This window comes from Marmota monax, unplaced genomic scaffold, assembly GCF_021218885.2.
Source record: "Marmota monax isolate L192 unplaced genomic scaffold, Marmota_monax_Labrador192_F-V1.1 WCK01_AAM20220418_F8-fsc00012, whole genome shotgun sequence".
Lineage (NCBI taxonomy): Eukaryota > Metazoa > Chordata > Mammalia > Rodentia > Sciuridae > Marmota > Marmota monax.
This window is the reverse complement of record NW_026695227.1, coordinates 17,880,250-17,900,469: the sequence shown is the minus strand read 5'-3', so window position 1 is coordinate 17,900,469 and position 20,220 is coordinate 17,880,250. Positions and strand designations below refer to the sequence as shown.

At 40.5% G+C, this 20,220-nt stretch overlaps 1 protein-coding gene across 4 annotated transcripts in view; it reads left to right on the top strand.

Annotated features, from left to right (window-relative positions):
- Positions 1 to 1,616: 1,616 nt before the first annotated feature.
- Positions 1,617 to 20,220, top strand: part of Sinhcaf (SIN3-HDAC complex associated factor) — a 35,181-nt gene continuing 16,577 nt past the window's right edge. Inside the window, exons 1-3 of one of the 4 annotated variants that reach the window (XM_046436241.2) lie at positions 1,617 to 1,853; positions 16,877 to 17,024; positions 18,440 to 18,539. In XM_046436241.2, the coding sequence (XP_046292197.1) occupies positions 16,897 to 17,024; positions 18,440 to 18,539 (228 nt within the window). In that variant the 5' untranslated portion in view covers positions 1,617 to 1,853; positions 16,877 to 16,896. Of the gene's footprint in view, positions 1,854 to 3,670; positions 3,759 to 3,983; positions 4,138 to 4,236; positions 9,370 to 16,876; positions 17,025 to 18,439; positions 18,540 to 20,220 lie in introns of those variants that run through there. The other 3 variants (XM_058576274.1, XM_058576273.1, XM_058576275.1) reach the window with 3 other exon arrangements.

Below are 20,220 nucleotides of genomic sequence, written 5' to 3'. Positions count from 1 at the left end.
AAAAAATGTACATTGACTTATTGTTTCACAAGCAATTATCCAGTATTCAGAATTTTCTGTGCTCTCTCTTAGTCACTGGGATACAAAAATGGGTAAGATAAAATCCTGTCCTTGGGCTGGGGATATAACTCAATGGAAGAGCACTTTCCTAACTTATGTAGGACCCTGGGTTCCATCCCCATCTCAGGCACACACACACACACACACACAAAATACTGGTAATATATTTACCCAGGCTTGGTGGTGCAAGCCTGGAGGCTAAGGCAGAAGGATTGCAAATTCCAGATATAGTTCAGCCATAGAGTGTCTTGGGTTAAATCCTCAGTACCACAGGAAAGAAAACAAAAACAGACAAATAAACAAACAAAAACCTTAGTTGAGGACTTCAGAAGTGGGTTTGTAATGTATGTTCAATGAACTGGCTGTTGAATTAAATTAGCGTTTCAGAAGTATCTATTTAAATTCTTATTGTTGACACTACAGTGAAAGCAGTGAAACTTGTCAGCAGATGATAAAGTTTTATGGTTGATTTTCACACTTTCATAGCTTGGGACCAATATCAAGTTTCTGGAAAAAACATCCTCTTTCCCCACCCTCCCATTACCAATAAACCAGACTGTCTGTCTCTGGAGTTACATGTGTCCTTGGAATAAAGAGGTATCACAATCTTTTACTTTTTTCATTTTCCATTTTTCCAACTGAGAAGTTACTTCAGCCTCCCTTCCCCCAACATCCCCCCCATCCCCCCATCCCCGTGTCTAAAATAGTTTAGGTTGTTAGATTATTATACGTTCCACAGGGAAAAGCCTGCTTTTCACTGTTTTTTTCAATTCCCAAGACCACCAGTTAGTGGTATTATTTCTGGGTGACTGGAACACCTTTTACAAGCAGCTGGAGGAGGTATGCGTGTCCCTAGATTACTGGCTTTCCACCGACTAGTCTTTTAAGAAAGCGGCACTGTTCCCATGGAAATTAACAACCATTCAATTCTGAGAGGCCTGAAATCTCACTGCTAAAGTGGGGGGAAAAAAAAAACAACCTGGATTGTTATGGGTTGGGTTACCGTGTGAGACGGGCACGCGGGAGCTGGTGGATAGACAGGATGTCAAAATTGTACTTCATTAAACGACTCATTAAACTAAATCTTTGCTGACGTAGAGGAGGATTAAAAGATAAAAACTCAATTTAAAACAAAATTCAGCAAACATGGGGTTAGTATAACTTCAGTCTGGTGCTTACAAGACCACCTTCTCGGTCACCTCAAGCCAGAACCTGGGCACAGGTGTGAGGATTTTGCAAAGCAGTTTTAAAACTATTTTTCAACGCCAAGTCGTGATCCCTAAGAACTTTGGGAGTGCAAAGCACGTCACGCAGCCTAGTTTTCTCCCCCTGTTGCTAACCTTTCCGCCTTTCCCATCCTGCCACTCCCCCTTCGCAGTAGGACTCCAGCCAGGAGGCGTTTGTTTATGTGACGTCCGCCGTAGTAAGCCGTCCCCGCCCTCGTTTCCCTCAGGCCGCCTCGTTTCCCGCGCCGCGGTACTTCTCCCCTTAAAAGGACAATAGAGGCCCCGGGAGCGCGCGCGGCCGCCCGGCCTTCTCCCCTCCCAGTCCGCGACGCGCGCGCGCCCGTATGCAAATAAGTTCGATTCAAGAGAATTTTGTACCGGGAGCCGCGCGTGCGCAGAGGGAAAGAGGAATCTACACCTTCCCGTCCGGCGGTAGCAACTGCAGAACTGCAGGAGACAATCTTTCTAGACAAGGCAGTTGAGGAGGGAGCGCTTGGAGGGGGTTGGCCTGGTGTGCACTCCGCACCTCGGGGACGCTATTGCGCGTGGATCGGCAGTTTTGGGAAGGTGAGTGACTCTGATCATTACTCTGGTGCAAAACTGTCTCACAGGCTTTGATTTCAGAGTGTTTTTTTTTTTTCCTCTTTCACCTCACCCACCTCCCCCCAGCCCTTACACACATACACACACACGCACACACAAACACAGGAAGTTTTGTCTTGGAGATGGCATTGCTGGGAGCGCTGTTTTTGTGATTTTCAGACCCCGGAGTCTTTTGTGTGTACATGTTTAACGTGTACTCAATAATTGGGGAGGGTATTTGAGGTAAACCGAAAGTCGGGGGCCGGGGGAAGTGAGTGGATCCTGGAAATGACTGAGGAGTCGCGGAGTTGAGGGATCCACGTTGAAGGTGACAATGACTTTTCGCAGCCGCAGTGTTCCCTAGCGAAAGGGAACCCGGTGGCTGGAAGGCCCGGGAGGAAAATGACTTGCTGGCAGTCGCGGGGCCGCCCGGGGTCGTGCGTCCGCGTGGGCGCGAGCCCGAGGAGGGTCGGGCGCCGTTGTGAAACCTCGTTCTGTAGTTTGAACGCAGCCCCCTGCATGTGTTTTGATAGGGTGGACAATAAACGCCATCGCTCGAAAACTAAGTTGCCATCTCCTTTCCGAGCTGGCGGCGCTAGGGGGTTTAAATCGGCCTTCGGTGGTCAGCCCCGGGTTTCTCGGGAGCGCACGCGGCGTGGCGTTGTTTGCCGAACTCCGGGGGGATGCGGATGCTACAATGAGAGCAACACGCGGTCGCTTAAAAACAGCCTGGCTTCCACACGCCTGCTGTCCGCGGACCGCGCCCAACAGCCGCTGGTGGCCGAGGTGTCTTTGCAGCCCGAAGTTTTGCTCCCCATTTATTCACCTGTAGCGTAGGTGTGGGCGCTACTCGAGGGCTTCCCATTCGGAGGGTGACCGCCTGCGGTTTAAGATGGCCAGTTAAGCTAAGTTCCTGGGGGATGGAGGCAGTGGCGCTGTCTGCGCTGCGGGAGCGAGCGAACTCCGGAGGGCACCGCTTTTTGTGCTCAACATGACAGACCACGTGCTTCGGGCAGCAATCCTGCTCTGGGTCTGAATGTCCAGCTCCTTGTGAGCTGTGGGATGCGGTCGCTGTCGGGCAGGTCCGGCCGGCAGGACAATGTGATTCGCTGATGATGGCGTCCTGCCAGTTTAAAAAGCAGAGTGAAAGTCGCCAACTCTCAGCCTGTGCGGGGCGGGCAATCCGGGCATTTCTCATCAAGGACACTGCAAAACTTTGATTAAATGGGCTCTTTGCCGAGGGGAGGACGGGAGGACGGGGCTCCGGACCCTCGGGACGCGGGTCGGGACCCTTCCCGGAGGTGCTCGTCAAGTGTCTCGCCCCTGAGAAACACTCCGACATCCTTGATGCTGCACGTAGGCAGTGCCGGGCTGGACAGAAAACAAAGAGCTGCATGTGCCCGTGTGGGCCCCGCGGCACTCGGGGCGACGGCCGGGCGGAGGGCCATGCGGGCCAGGGGCCCCGAAGTTTGGGCGAGTGTCGGGAGGGGCTTTTGTCCCTCAGGCCCTCGTGGGGAAACTTTGGCGGCGCGACTTGTGCTAGGTGCCATGCTGGTGCGCAGGGAGGCGGCGTGCTTCCCTGCTCCGGGCGCGCGGGTGAGGCGACCGAGTCGGGCCCCCAGCGCTTCAGCCCAGGCTCCGGGGGCCGCGGCCGGTGAGGGTCGAGGAGAGCTAGACTCGGACTTTTCGGGCCGTTACTGGTGGCCCGGGAGTCTGCGTCTGGGAGGTCTGTGGATTCGCCTTTGAAGTCGAACTGTTGCCATGTTTGAATTACGTCAGGGCAAAGCCATGAGGAGGAACAAGCCCCAGCAGCGCGGCGTGCGGGAGGCGCGGCCTGCGGGAGGCGCCAGGCGGGCCGGGCGGGCGCGGGGGCCCGTTGTTCCCACTCAGGTGAGGGAGGCGACTGCGGGGGATGCGGTTCACCTCCCGCTGCCCTCGCCCTGGCGAGCCGCCCTTCACAGGAACTTTCTTTCTTCCCGACCCGTGATGTTTTATTTACCAACAAATCCACCAGGGAGCATTTCTATTTGCCGCCTGGTGTCTCTCTCCGCGGTCGCCACGTGTCGAGGGGACGCGCAGTTTGGGGGGGGGCGAGACCCCGGGAGAGCACGCGGGAGGCATTTTGCTGCTTTCGGGGAAACGGGCGAGTGCCGCTAGCCCCTCCTCCACGCGAGCGTCCTCGCACGTCCAGGGGCCCTACCCGGACGACACCCGAAAAGCCCCGTGGGGAAGTTTCGGGGCGCCTGGTTGCCCTGCTGAGGGAAGCCAGGTCTGTGGGCGAATCGTGCGTGCCAGCAGGCTTTGTGTGCTTTGGTGTGGGAGGGGGAAACCGGGAAGGGCAGGTTTGTTTTGGTTGGGGTGGGTTTCTTGGGGCGGGAAGGTGGTGCGGAGTTTGTGCTGGTAACTATGACCCCAGTCAGTTTCTTTGTTTTTATTTTCTCCTTCTAACCTTCCATTTACTGCGGGCACTCAGAAGAGGAGGAATTACTGTTTAGCCAAACAGGGACCCTGTTACAGTTTTATCCCAGCATTGGTTTTCCCTTGCTGACGTTGTCCCAAGGAAGTTTAAAGACAACTTTTTTCTTTTTCTTTTAATAATTAAAATGAATTTGACCTTATCATTAAAAGTACACTGAAAGCACCTGCTTTGGAATTGCTAGTTTGCCAGACTTGAAAAGCCCTTTAATAATTGATGTTGCAGAACTGAACACATTTAGTTGCCCAGCCTTAAGTCTGGGAGTTTCTGATGAAGTTCCGGAGCAAGGGCTAATGGCATTTTATGTGATGATTTTGGGAGAGGGGATCTTTTTTGGCCTAGGTGTGTGCGACTCAAGTATTCAAATGCATTATCTTAGCATGACCTTGAGGAAGCAAACGTTAAGGGGGTTGGGCCTTTCAGAGATATTATAAGGGGCTGGTGAGGAAGCTGCTCCGGAAGATGACACTGGTAATGGCTAGCTAGCTTGACCCTTCTAGTTTCTCCCTAGTTCCTGTGAACTGGGGTTGACCTTCTGGTTACAACCCCTCCTTGGTGGTTTCTTTTTTTGGGGGGCGGGAGTATGTGGCCTCAGGCATAGCTCAAAAAATTATACTGGTTTGACACATGGATGCTTCTTTGGTATTTGGGGTTTGCCTGCAGTCTAGACATTCGATAAGCAGCACCATATCTGTTGCTTCTTTGCTTCTTTCGTGATTTCTACTGTTCTAATCCGTTTAAGGGTTAGTTTAGAAATGGTTATGACTGGAAAATAATGTCCTTAAATGTTTTGCACATACACACCAAAAATTCCATAAAAATTGAAAACCAGTTTTTCTTTTCATTGTTTAAAGAACACATTCCTCCTAAGTTTTGGATGACCAAATTACAAATACTGAAAGGCAACCAGTATCAGTACATTTCTGAAGTGAATAGGAAGAGCCAGGTCATGAAAATGAAAAACCTTGAACATAGTAAATTTTGGTTTTCCTTCAGGCTATTATTTTTCATGTATTTAAAATGCCTGAGAGGTGTTTTGCACATAGATTGAGATTGTTTTTCTTAGTTCTTCATATCTCAGTTACTGGTAGAATTTCTGTATCCTGGGAAATTTTAAATACCATAGAACTTAATGCTTTCATTCTAATAATCAGATGGTGTATATAACAAAAGATTTGGTTTATCAAGGGGAATTAGGGTGGGAAAGACAGACAGGGACTCCACTATCTTCTGTTGGTATTTTGTGGGAGATTGGAGATGAAAAGTCAATGGGTAGAATATTCTAGAATCTTGATGGACAACAGGCTCTAAGGCTGCTGTTTCACAGTATTCTTTTTTATTTCTATGTATCTGAAATCTGTATGGTCAAGTTCTTTTGTCCCCTCCATTCCCTGTGCCCCACTGTATTAATTAGGTCTTGGGAAAATATTTGACCCTGAGCTCAGACTCAGGAACATTTCTGTCAGCAACATAATTTGAGTGTGATTTTTCTCCTTGTAAAATAAACTGAAGCTTATTTGAAACCCAAACCAACTTTATAAGGCTGTTATGAGGACAGTTAATTACTTTACCATTGCAGGCACATAGGTTGCTTTAGAGATATGTCATTTTCTATTAACTTCAGAGATGGTAGGAATATAATTGAGAAGAAGGGGAACATGTTTTTTACAGCGCACTTGGGTTAGTGGTTCAGAAGTTTCTGGATCTGAGATCGGACAGCCTAGTTTCCAAAGCTGTGATCATCCATCATCCATCTCAGAGTTACTTTGTGGTCCAGTTTTCTCATCTGTGAAATGGCAGTCGAATCTATCTCATGGAGTTGTAAATTATTAAGCAAGTGATATGGTTAATAAATACTGGCTGCTCTTATCCTCACAACATTGGTAAGCAGACATTTTACATAAGATAAAACTGAGACCTTTGTCAATTACCTTGCCCAGAGAAACATTCAGTAAATGTTGAATGGAAAGAGTGAATGTTTGGCCCCTTCCCCCACTTTCAGAAACCGGTTCTGGGAAGACACTGCCTTCAACTCCTGGTTGCCTTTCCAATTCTGATTGAACCATTTTACATCAGAAAGCCCTCTCTAGACCTAGAAAAGGCCACTTTTCTTTCTTGCTGATTTCCCTTGTCCACAGGAATGTCTTGTATTTTTGACATTTAGTTTTGATTCTGTGGGGATTTTTATTGTCTTGGTTCTCCAGTGTTTCTTTTAATTGTATATGTAACTAAAATTTTTTGTACTATGGAAATAATCTGGAAATCTAGTCCAAAAGACAGGTTCTTGTTTTCAATGTAAGGAGGTTTTCTTCTTGCATCAGTGATATTAAAGTTCTAGGTATATTTGCTATTATATATTCAAGTATGAAAGTTGCAACTAGGCTAAATTAATTCACTTCTAATGTTGTATTTAGTTGTTTCCACCTATTGGTTATTGTAATTTGGTTAATGGTAGTCTATGCTGAATTGCAGTAGTTCTCATTTTCCCCCACATTAGTCTGCTAATCTCCCCACACTCCCATTAGAAATAAGCATGAAATCTTTTTCCTACCAGTTTTGAAAATTGTTTACCATTCATTCTTCTCTTCAGTAATTCATTCAATTTACATTTCCAGGAAATCTATTTTATTTTTTAGTTTTCGGCAGACACATCTTTTGTGTGTATGTGGTGCTGAGGATCCAACCCGGGCCACACACATGCCAGGCGAGCGCGCTACCACTTGAGCCACATCCCCAGCCCCTCCTGGGAATCTTTAAACCTCACAATTTATAGACCAAAGGTTAAAGAAAAGGAACTCAGAGTAGGTAATACAAATAAACAAGTAAGTGATATATTGTTTGGGCAGGTGTTCTAAAGTGGGTATGGAATAGTTTTGTAAAAATTATTAAAGAATTATTTTTTAAATTTGGTACCAGGGATTGAACTCAGGGGCACTTGACCACTGAGCCACATCCCCAGCCCTATTGTATTTTATTTGGAGACGGGGTCTCACCATTGCTTGAAGCTGGCAATCCTCCTGTCTCAGCCCCTGGAGCTGCTGGGATTACAGGCATACACCTGGGTAGAATTCTTAAAATAATTTCCCAGGTTTAGGGAATGGGAAGGATACCATCTCATACTGAGTAACAGAATGGCTAGTTGTTAAAATTGGTCTGATACTCACAGAATATAAGAGTTCCAACCTGGGAGCAGCTAGTAGGCAGGACTAGATCCTGAAGAGCTTTGAAATCTTTGCCAAGGAGGTTAGATATTATCCTAAAGTCAGGGTTGATACTGTGGAAGGGAAGATTTAAATTTGAGTTTTAGGAAGATAGTACCTGTTGGAAGGATGTAGAGAATTCAGTTATGAGGTCCTAACAGGAGACCAAGCACCAAGATGAAGGACAAACAGGCAGTAGGGATGGAGAGGAGGATATGAGAAGGGAAGAAGCAGATCTCTAAAGGATCTCATAGATCTCTTGATGGGGGATCCTGGAGAGAATGAGAAGGAAGAGACTGGTTGACTTCAGATTTGTGTGTGTGTAACTGTGGGTAATAACCAAGACAGGTAAACACAGGAAGAAAAGATTTAGAAGGGTAAGTTATGTAACCAATTTAAAAGGGCATATAAGGATTAAAATTGACCAATTGGCTCTATTGAGCTACAGCAAAAATAAGAGGTTGAAGCAGGACATGAATATTGGGAAATTACCATTAAGGGTGTTGGTAACTTCCAGAGAGTGGATGCCCCAAACAGAAAGCAGAATGATATCTGAAATGTTAGAGAACAGAAAAGGGAAAGATTCATGTATCAAAAGAACTGTCAGAACTGAGTGTAAAGTACCACTTCTTGTTGTTACTTTAAAGATATTCAAGAGTTAGAATTTATCACTATTTTATAGATGAGGAAGCAAAAGGGTCAGAAAGGTTAGGGAAATTTACCGAGGTTTGGGTTAGATCAGGTCTGTGTTTACCATAACCCCTTTCTTTTTTCTTTTTTCTTGTCCTGGGGATTGAACTCAGGGCCTACTGAGCTAACCCCTGGCCCTTCATTTTTTATTTTGAGATGGGGTCTTTCTGTGTTACCCAGGCTGGCCTCAAATTTGAGATTCTTCTGCCTCAGGCTATTGAGTAGCTGGGATTACAGGTACATACCACTATGGATGGCCCACATCCCTTTTCTTAACATTTTTATCAAGCCTGAAAATGAAAAACATCTTCATAAGAAAGGACTATGGGCCTATTATAACTGTAAAGTCTCCTTAAAAAGATCAAGTTCCTCTTTTCCTGCAGGCCTAGACTTAAAACCTTAAAATAGGGAGAACTTTCATTTAATTTGTTGGATATATCCTGGTAAAGACAGAATTTACATTTCTGTAATGTGCAAGTCTTAAATTCAAGGGAAAAAACCGTGAGCACAAGCACTTGTATTTTCTTATACTTGTTTCACAGCAGCATCCTTGGAAAGTAGAAGTGAGATTTTTTTATCCTAATATACAAAGAGGCAAATAAAATTAAAAGTTACTTCCTATTAAGTTGTAAAGACAGAACCCAAATAGATATCAAGTTGACCCATAGTACTTTTTTCATTGCTCACTATAGTTAACATTTTGTAACTGATAATCATCCCTTAAAAGCAAATAAAGACTCTCCAACCCCTTCAACTTCCTTATCCTCTGGAATCACTCTTAATGTAGAATTGGGATAACTAGTATTTTTTTATACTATCTAAAGTCTGGATTTGTGATTTTTATTTTCAATCTGTGCTGCTTTAGCTGAAGGCTTGTTTTTAGTTTGGACCCCTTTTCTGTAGGATAAGTTTTAGGCTCCTCAGCCAATTATGGATCCTGTAGACAGCCACAGTTATAAATGTTTTTCCATATTTTATAAGAGACAGGGTATGTGTGTGTGTAAAAGCTGTTGGCAAGCAAGTGGGGGTCCAACACCCCTTTTTCATTTCTTCCAGGCAGATTTAAATTTTATCTCTTAAGTGATTAAATTCAGAACCTTTAAAGCTGGGACGTAATGCTGGTATCTGGAAGCAGGTAAGAGGAAATAATAATGTTTTATTGTTCCATGGCTTCCTTAAGCGCTGATGAGATATGTTTCATTGTTGGTGAATACTACAACCAAGTGGCCTAGCAGCGGGAGAATACAAAGCGCTTAGGTCCTGTTGACCCTTTGTGAAGAGTGTTGCTCTAGTTACACTGTTAGTGTTTACTGGATCCTGTATTTACAGATGATTAAAGATAGTATACGATTGACTAAAATGGTGGCATAACCCATTACAGCAACTCTAGTATCCCACAGCATGTGATCAACAGGGTTTTTTTTTTTTAATGCTTATTTTTCTTCCTTTCCCATCATCCTGTCATTTAAAGCTTGGCTCTAAAAGAAATGCATCTCTTTTCACTTCAAAGTTGTCTTTGGTTGCTTGGTTCCTTTTGTCTTTGTTCATCGCTGCTTCCTTCCCATTTTACAAATCTTTTGCTTGTCTCCTCTGGGCAGTTTCCTTCCCATTCTGCTGTTGTCTATTCTGATTTCACTAGTCCATTCTGTAATCTGTCCCGTGTAATGTATTTTCTAACATGTATCTCTCCATCTGTAGATCTTTGAGGAAGTTTATTTAAGCCCTCTGGGCTTCTTTCGGTTTCCTCTTTTAGTTAAACGAAGGTGTGTGATGATAACCAGAGTTATGGGGGAGTGATGCTCTTGATTTAAAAAAGATAGCTGTATAGAAGGGAGCAAAGTGAAAGTAAGCTGCCTTCATTCATGCTCATTCAGAGGCAACTACTGTTTACTATGAAGTTCTCACTTTTAAAACAGTCTGTGCTCGTTATATAGAACAAGATATTTTGGACATAAGGAATGAAACAGTTTTTTATAGTACTAGTCTGATAATCTATGGACATTAGGTCATTTCAAATGTTTGTGTGTGTTTGTTTAGGTCTAGGTTGTTGATTTTTAGAAAGAAAACATGATGACTAGAAGCTATAAGGTTTTAGTTTATTGTAATCTAAGAATATTTTCACTTGGGAGGTTGGTTGCTTTCCTAATTTGTGCCTATCAGAATTTCAGTTCCCAAGATGGCATGGACAAGTTGTGAAATTAACTGTTGATTTACCACCTTTGGCTACTTCTCTTAGTTTTCTTCCATATAGTCCATCCAGGGGAATTTTTGAGTTTTGAAAGGTATGTTTGAATGTAAAACAGTCAGAAGTACAACTCTAGAAAGTGGAATTGGGAAGTTACTGTATTGGAGAAACTATTGGTATCCTTTAAAGCCATAAACAATCAATTAAGGTGAGTCTAACAAATGTTACATTTATAATAAGAACTCTCTCCATTTACCTAAGTATTAAGTTAACAAGCTTGGGGCTGGGGATGTGGCTCAAGCGGTAGCGCGCTCGCCTGGCATGCGTGCAGCCCGGGTTCGATCCTCAGCACCACATACAAACAAAGATGTTGTGTCCGCCGAAAACTAAAATAAATAAATAAATAAATATTTAAAAAAAAAAAAAAAAAAAAAAAGTTAACAAGCTTGTAAGATTAAAAAGAGATAAAAAATGCTGGACAGAAGTAATTTCTTCAACTTTTCACCCAATTCCATGCTAAAAAGGATATTAAAACTGAAATTTGCATTTCAGTATTAGTATTTGGTATTAATATTTTTAAAAGGTCATCTTCAACATTATCAGAAAACTTAAATGGTCTTCCTACAATATTGACTTACAGTAGAAATTCTTTTTCCATACTATTTATGTTATACACAGTGAACTTAAGTGTGTTAAATTAGGTAAAATATTAGACATTATCTCATCATCTTTGGCTTCACAATCTCATTCAAATTGACCCTTTACATCTTTGATATATATAGGGTGCTCTTATTCTTTTCTTTTTCTTTTTAATATTTATTTTTTAGGTGTAGATGGACACAACACAATGCCTTTATTTTTATGTGGTGCCAAGGATTGAACCCTGGTCCTGCTCTACCACTGAGCCACAATCCCAGCCCCTCTTTATCCTTTTCTTGACTCATCAACACCAACATTACATTCCCCATGTTTTCATTGAGATGATCATTAGATTTATATGAAAATCAACAGTAGGTAGAAAAATCCCCAACAGATGTTTAGAATTAATTTTTGTATTTTGAAATGTCACTTTTTGGTCTCTTTGATATTTTGTTTGTATAGTTAGTTATTTCTTACCACTTTTGCTGATTTATTTGAAATTTGGGAGGTTCACTTAAATTGACAGAACTAAAATTTTAGGGTAGCTGATTTGTTTTTAACTGTTACAGTAATTCTAAAAATTTGAGTGTTTAGTCAATAGTAGCTAAGGAAATATGTCAATGAATGTACTTTGTCAAATATTTATCAAAGGTAAAGTGTTATACAAATGACAGCTTTTAAAATAATTTATATTTGTGGTGCTGGGGACTGAACCAAGGAGTGCTTTACCACTGAACGACAGTCCCCAGTCTCTTTATTTTTGAGGCAGGGTCTCATTAAAGGTCTCAGGCAGTTCTTGAACCTGTGATCCTCACAAGTAGCTGGAAATTATGCATTTGTGCCACTGCATTTGGCAAATGACAGCATATTAACAAAAGTTTAGTCATGAGGCCCTAAGCAACTTAGCAAGACCCTGTCTCAAAAAATGAAAAGGACTACGGATGTGGCTTTATAATTGAGCACCCCTGGGTTCAATCCCTGGTTAAAATTCTTAAAAAAGCCACATTTATTGAGTATTCTCTGATACTAGTGCTATCATAGACGCTGAGGTTATGAAGATGATAAAGACAGGAGAATTCCCAACTCATTTAAGTGTATCTTTAAGAAAGAGGCTTATAATAAATTCACATGCCATAAACTTCACATCATAATGTATGCAATTTGGTGGCCTTTAGTATGTTGACCAAGTTCTGCAGTCATCATTGCTATTTAACTTTGGAAGACAAATTTTTATAATATTTTAAATCCTCCCTTATTTTTGGGTTTATCACAAAGCTTAATTTTCTTCTGTTCTCCCTAAATGCACCCTTAAAGGTAAGATTGTGTAGAGTCTGCCTTCCACTGTAATTGTTCATCAGTTAGGAAGTGGATGGTATTTGCCTCCATCTATTAAAACAGTGCTGAAAGGTGTGATGCTTTTAACCCAGAATAGATTTAAAAGGTGCAAAGAATTTAATAGCTAACTTGTTATTTGAACAAATAAGATAGATTGTGGAGGAATTATTTAATATTTCACAAGTGTAGGACTAGGAAAGAGTTCGAGAGAACTATCATACCATTTCAAATAACAAATGACATTTAAAATCAAATTATGCCACACCAGCTCTCTACTTTCTCAAAAATATTCAGAAACTTGGTTTCAGAAGCCATTTTATGTCCTTACTTTTACTCCAGAAATTTGGTAGGGATGTTTGTTTGGGGATTTAACTCAAGGCTTTTACACTGAGCTGCATGTTAAGCAAGCACTCTACCAACTAAGCTTTATCTCCAGCCTTTAGCCCTTTTTATTTTTTGAGATGGGGCTTTGCTCTTACATAGCCTTGGACTTGCAATCCTCCTATCTCACCCTTCCGGAGTCTCTGGGATTACAGATAGATATGTCTTACCATGCCCAGTTTGTTTTAAAACATGAGTGAGCATTGACTTAAATTTTTTTTCCAGTTAACATTAGGGCTCCCCAAACCTGAAGAATGGTTAAACACCAACTACTGCTTACCTGGGTTGCTGTAAACAAAGCCCAAAATGAAACCCCTGTGTATTTGCTGCAGATTCCCAGGTGCCTCTAAAGTGCAGAAATAAGCTCAGAAAAAACCTTAATAGCTTTATTAAGTAGTCATCCTTTAAAAGGTTCATGTGCCTCAGTGGTAGAGTGCCTGCCTCAGTGATAGAGTACCTGCCTCACGTGTGAGGCATTGGGTTCCATCCTCAACACCACATAAAAAAATAAAAATAAAAATAAAGGTATTATGTTCATCTACAATTAAATATATTTTAAAAAAGTAAAAAAAAAAAGGTTCATGTGCAACTTGGATGTTGTATCAGAGCAAGTGTCTGCCATCCCACTCCATTTCTCACTGAACACTGACTGGAAAATGGTGAAGCCTAGGGTTTAGATTCCCCTCATGTTCAGGCAGAATTTTTTTTTTTTGGCAGTTGGGGGTACCTAGGATTGAACCCAGGAGCCCTTAACCACTGATCCACATTCCCCAGTGCTTGCATTTGTCTATCTGTCTGTCTATCTATCTACCTATCTATTTATTTTTTAGTTGTAGTTGGACACAATATCTATATTTATGTTTATGTGGTGCTGAGGATTGAACCCAGGACCTCAAACGTACTAGGCGAGCGCGCTACCGCTAAGCCACAACCCCCCCCCCCCCAGCTCTTTTTATTTTTAATTTTGGTCTTGCTAAGTTGTTTAGGGATTCTGTCAGAAAAGTTTCATTAGGACAAAAGTAAGGTCATAGAGCTATGTAAAGAGGAATTATGAGTCCTAAGGTATCAAGCTGTTTCCTGATGTTTAGGAAGAATATTCCTCAAATGAAGAATGAAATGTCTTGCCAGGGACTAGTGACTAAGTTTGGTCCCCACCAACAAAAAATCACTTAAGATGAACACTGGATTCACATTAGCTGTTGGTTAAAAAGAAAGCCTCAGTCATAACATTCTGTTAGCTTTCCATTGTGATAACTGGGACAAACTCTGGCTTCTTGGCCAAATCCAGCTTTAATGAAGGCAGTTAAAACTTAGAGATGATTTGAGTGCTGCATAGTTTTGCTCTCATAGTTTTGGGAGGTAAAGAAAGAGATTGTGAGGGTGGGGATTGGGGAATCTGATTGGGGAATCTATCTGTTATAATAGGATTTGTGTATTAATGGAATGAACTGCTCATTTTTTTTGTGTATGTACTTCCTTTGTCCTTGCTGAGGAGAGAGGCTGAAGTTTCCTAGAGCTATTGATGATTGTAAGAGGAACTGTGGACTTTTGACCTCAGAGGCAGGGTGTTAGGGAGTTTGGAGATCACAGGATGTTTCTAGGACAGAATCTGTATTACAGTTTACTTTAAAATAGGAATATACAAATTAAAACATTAACTTCTACTTTCCTGTTCTATAGTCCTGTCATTTGATATTGCTTTTTCTTTTCTTTCTTTTTTTAATATTACTTTTTCCAAAGCAACACATGACCATTTTTGGGGGAGGACCTTTTCTTTTTCAGTTCTCATGTAGGTTGCTTTGTTAGATTGAAAAAGATATATGCCCCAAACCTTTCCTTACTATGTAGAGGGTACTTTCTTTTTCATTAAAAAAAAAAATCCCCAAGCATTGAACTAAAATGATTATGATAAGAATATTATGCTATCTTGTTTTAACAATTCTTTTTTTTTAAGAGAGAGAGAAAGAGAAAGAGAGAATTTTTTAATATTTATTTTTTAGTTTTTTCCGGCGGACACAACATCTTTCTTTGTATGTGGTGCTGAGGATTGAACCCGGGCCACACGCATGCCAGGGGAGCGTGCTATCGCTTGAGCCACATCCCCAGCCCTTTTAACAATTCTTATAGGTAACTTAGTTTAGGCTTAATCATTGAAATGCATAAGTGGTCTTCTGTTTTGCCTCATCCCACTCTTTTGGCTGCATCTTCACCAATAAAACATCAAAAAGGAACATGTGGTTAACAATAAATCTGTTTAAAAGGGAAGTTTCAGCTTTTAGCCAATTATTTTCTAATAAAAGTCTTTTAAGCTATTTTTAAAAACATTGTAAAACCAGCTGACCACGGTGGCTCACACCTGTAATCCCAGCAGCTCAGGAAGCTGAGGGAGGAGGATCACAAATTGGAAGTCAGCCTGGGCATCTTGGATGCTATCTTAAAATAAAAAAAGAAAAGAACGGGTACCTAGCTCAGTGGTAAACCATCCCTAGATTCAGTGTCCAGTACCCTCCCCACCAAAACAAAACAGAAAGAATGGATGGTATTCTGTGGTTATACCTTCTAGAACTATGATAATTATCTGTTCATGCTTTATATGATGCTTTTGTGATCATCAGTTGGACCCTTGCACATACACTAACATAACCTCTGCACTTGCCCATTGGGGTTTAGTTTCTATATTCATTACCTTTTCATCACTTTTCTTAGTCTAGGTGTGCTGGTTTGGTTTGGATATTCCAAATTCTAAGATATACATTTTTGTATCCAGGCCTAGAGATGTTTTCATCCTTCCTTGATATTGAGATTATTTTGACCAGGAGAATTATATTTTATTTCATTCTGTATTTCTGAACATTTGCTTCTCACTATTCACTGCTCTAGCACAAAGCCTCATAGAATACTTCCAAAAACTTTATGAGGAGCAGAGCAATGGTCAGGCAATATGAGCTCATTGTTAATTTGAATTAATGATTAATAGAATTATTATTTTTTTCAGTACTGGTGATTGTACCCAAGGCCTTGCACATGCTAGACAAGTGCTCTACCTCTGAACTACACCCCCAGCATGGATTTTTTTTAATTATTTATAAATTCTAAGCTTAGATTTCTGTGAAGCTTTCATTTTCCTTTCAGCAGTTATAATTCAGGGCCAACATTGACTGCTTAGAACTTCCCATTTTTTATAGAAGAAATCCCCCCTAATTTCCCATAGAGCAAAGTGATGTGGGTTGATGCATAGTGTGCTATTTTAGTTTGAAGTGTAGTGGTCATGGTAAATGCACAAAATTTCCCCAGAGGGAAATCCCATTAATTACAAAGGTGCAGAATACTAAGGTGAATCTTAAATTTTAGGATGCATCCTTGATTGTGATTTTTGTCATTTTGTAGGACTTGTGGTGGCCTTTTTTTTTTTTTTTTTTTTTGCTTTAAAACTTGATTTAAGAAAAAAAAAATGGGCTGGGGATGTGGCTCAAGCAGTAGCGCGCTCGCCTGGCATGCACGCGGCCCGGGTTCGATCCTCAGCACCACATACAAACAAAGATGTTGTGTTCCCCGAAAACTAAAAAATAAATATTAAAAAATTCTCTCTCTCTCTAAAAAAAAAAAAAATGCTCTCCTTTTCCATTTTTGGAATAATGAGTATTGGCTAGGCTAGGAGGTAGAAACCTCCCAAACGGACTATTTTGTGGTTTTATACACTTGCCATGGTAGTGCCAAAAATGATGATAGATGCAGAAGTGCTTTCCCAGAGCAGGCCTCTTCACCTTGGTCATGAAACACCCAAGTTGCTTGGGGGTGGGATGGAACAAAAAAAAATCTTAATGTTTTCTTTTTTCTTTTTTGGTACTAGGGATTGAACCCAGGGAGTTTGACCACAGAGCCATATCCCCAGGTCCCCCACTTCTTTTTTTTTTTTGAAATAGGGTCTCTCTAAGTTGCTAAGGGTGTCCTTGCTAAATTGTTGAAGCTAGCTTTGAACTTAGGATCCTTTTGCCTCAGCCTCCCAAATCAGTGGGATTATAGGTTTGCACCACCATGCCTGTCTTAATGTTTTCTTCTTATATCCCTCAACAAAGCTGTGTCAATTCCCTTGACTTTACAGGCTTTTGCCCAGAAGAAAAGATGTTTGGTTTTCACAAGCCAAAGATGTACCGAAGTATAGAAGGTTGCTGTATTTGCAGAGCTAAGTCCTCCAGTTCTCGATTCACTGATAGTAAACGTTATGAAAAGGACTTCCAGAGCTGTTTTGGGTAAGATCAGTTGATGTTTGTACCATTTTAAATAATTCAGATCATTTATATTCTAATCTAGGCTATTTAAGGTTTCTCTTCTTAAAATAAATGAAACAATGCTGACAGCCTAATTTTTTTTTTTCATATTACTAGGAGCTAACAACCAAATTGTGAGCCCCTTATAGTTCTAATTAGACAAACCCTTTTGTTATCTTCATGATATAAAGAGATTTTTAAAGATTATCTTTATTCTCTTATTAATAGTGGTTCTTAGTATTTCATACTGTAATCTAACTTAACAGAGGAAGATGATGATAAAATTTTCTGCCCTGAAACCTGCTCAGGGTATGTATGGTTTTGTTTCATAATTATATTCCTCATTTATGGCAATAAACCTTTGCTTAATAAGATGAAACTATTTTTTTAAAATTTTTTTTTAGTTCTAGATGGACACAGTACCTTTATTTATTTGTTTCTATTTTTATGTGGTGCCGGGGATGGAACCCAGTGCCTCACACATGCTAGGCAAGTGCTCTACCACTGAGCCACAACCCTGGCCCCAATAAGATGAAACTTATTCTCCAACAAACACTGGATAAAAGTGTTTGTTATATTTCAAATTTTAAAAAAAAAAATTTTTTTAGTTGTAGATGGACACGACATTTATTTATTTTTATGTGGTGCCGAGGATTGAACCCAGCATCTCACACATGGAAGGCACGCGCTCTATATCATTGAGCCACAACCCCAGCTCCTTTTATTTCAATTTTTGAGACATGGTCTCTACAAGTTGCTGAGGCTGAACTTGAATTCGTGATTCTCTCATCTCCGAGTTGCTGGGGTTACAGGTGTGTGCCACTGTACCTGGCTTAAAATGTTTAATGTTGAACCATTTCCCATATTCAAAATGAATTTGTTTTTGTATTACAGCTTAAAAATATTTGACAACTAGTCCTATAGATTTTTCTCACTATACAGATTAAAAAATCACTTTAAAAATTACAATACATCTTTTTTTTGTTGTGAAATTGGAACATCATGATACATTATTTTACTTAAAATGTGGCATTTTATTGCTTAATGCAATATCTACATATTTCAAGAATGACAGCATTGCTTAAAACCATGGTGATCAGGCTCTCTTCTAGATCGTAAGTCTTATTATTTTGTTTTACAAATATTTAAAATTGTTACTGATTCATTTCTTCTTATTTTAAAATTACCAAATTGGAGTATGTAGACTTGTTTCATTGCCTCTATAGAAGTTAATTATATTTCTGAAATATGTCCCTGAAACAAAGGACTAGGCAATCTACAATGATTAGAAATTGCATCTATAAGTCATAAATGAATTTTTTTTTTCCAGGAGAAATGTATTTGTGTGTATCCTTTAAACTAAAGCGACTAATACAGGTTTTATTGTTTATCATCAGGTTGCATGAGACTCGTTCAGGAGACATCTGTAATGCCTGTGTTCTTCTTGTGAAAAGATGGAAGAAGTTACCAGCAGGTTCAAAAAAAAACTGGAATCATGTTAGTTCATCTGTTTTTATCAGTTATATCTCTATTATATTTAAAGTAACATGAATTTCTTTCTACTTTAGGAAGTAATATGCCTAGGATGGCAAAGTTTGAAGAATAAAAAATAACACTACTTGCTGCTCAGATATATAATCATTTACCATGTTGATATGTTTGGAACAGAATAGCCAGGTGTGGCATTTCATAAGGCAGTATCCAATTCACAGTGCATATTCACATATCTTAAGTACCCAGAGTTAGACATGGATTTTTTTTTTTTTAACTCTTAGAATAACATGTTTATTTGAATTCAGGTTGGTACTAATGAGCCATATAGGTTTTAGAATAACACCTGGGGTTTGGATCTTTTACCACTTACAGTAGTTGTGGACTTTAGGCAGGTTATATTTATTTACAAAGGGCAAAACAGTTATCACACATAGCTAATGTGAGAACAATGAGATGGTATATAAAGTAAAGCATATAATAATCAGTTAGATTGAAGTTGTTTTTAATCTATTTAAATCTAGTTGTTCAAACTGGAAATTTTAGCCCTTTTATTTTCCCATGTCACTAGAACTTTTTTTTGTGAGTGTGGTGCTGGGGATTGAACCCAGGGCCTTGTGCATGCGAGGCACATGTTATTACTCAAATATCTACCAACACAATTTTTTTAGTTTTTGATAAATTAGAACAACACATTTAAATTTGTTTGGAGCCGCAGGGTCTGGCATACCCCAGGCAAGTGCTTTTTACTGCTAGCTCCCCCTCAGCTCCAAGTGTTACTTAATATGATCTCTTTTCAGTTCCATGAAATTTCCACAAAGTATTGTTTTTAAGTAGACAAGCATTTTTTCTTTATCTTTTCCTCTATTATCCTTAGTCTGTCTTTTGATGACAATGTTAAATTATTGTGATAGATTTTTTTTGGATCTGTTAACCTTACTAACTATGAATTTTTCTTAAATAGTTCACCTGGAGAAGATTAAAATTCTGATTTTTTGGGCTGGGGATACGGCTCAAGCGGTAGCGCGCTCGCCTGGCATGCGTGCGACCCGGGTTCGATCCTCAGCACCACATACCAACAAAGATGTTGTGTCCGCTGAGAACTAACTAACTAAATAAATAAATAAAAGAAAAAAAAAAAGGAAAAAAAAATTCTGATTTTGAAGATGGCAACCTTTTCTGTGTGTGGGGTGATACTAGGGATTGAACTCAGGGGGACTTGACCATTGAGTCCCCAGTGCTATTTTTTATTTTATTTAGAGATAGGGTCTCACTGAGCTGCTTAGCGCCTCGCTAAATTGCGGAGGCTGACTTTGAACTCTTGATCCTCCTGCCTCCATCTCCCGAGCCGCTGGGAATATAGGTGTGTGCCACTGTGCACCACTCTTTTTTTTTTTCTTTAAAACTTTGGTTTTTAAACTTTTTAAATTGTAGATGGACATAATATCTTTATTTAATATTTTTTAAGTGATGCTGGGGATCGAATCCAGTGACTTATGTTTGCTACACAAGTGGTCTACCACTGAGCCACAACTGCAGCCTGACAACCTTCCTTTTTACATACATATCTGCAAGTAGTAAATGTGAATGAACACACAAGAAATAGTACCATAGTAGAACCATCGTGGATAGATCAATGGCCAGGCTAGATAGGGGAGCATGTATTGCCTTTGCATAACTGACCTCA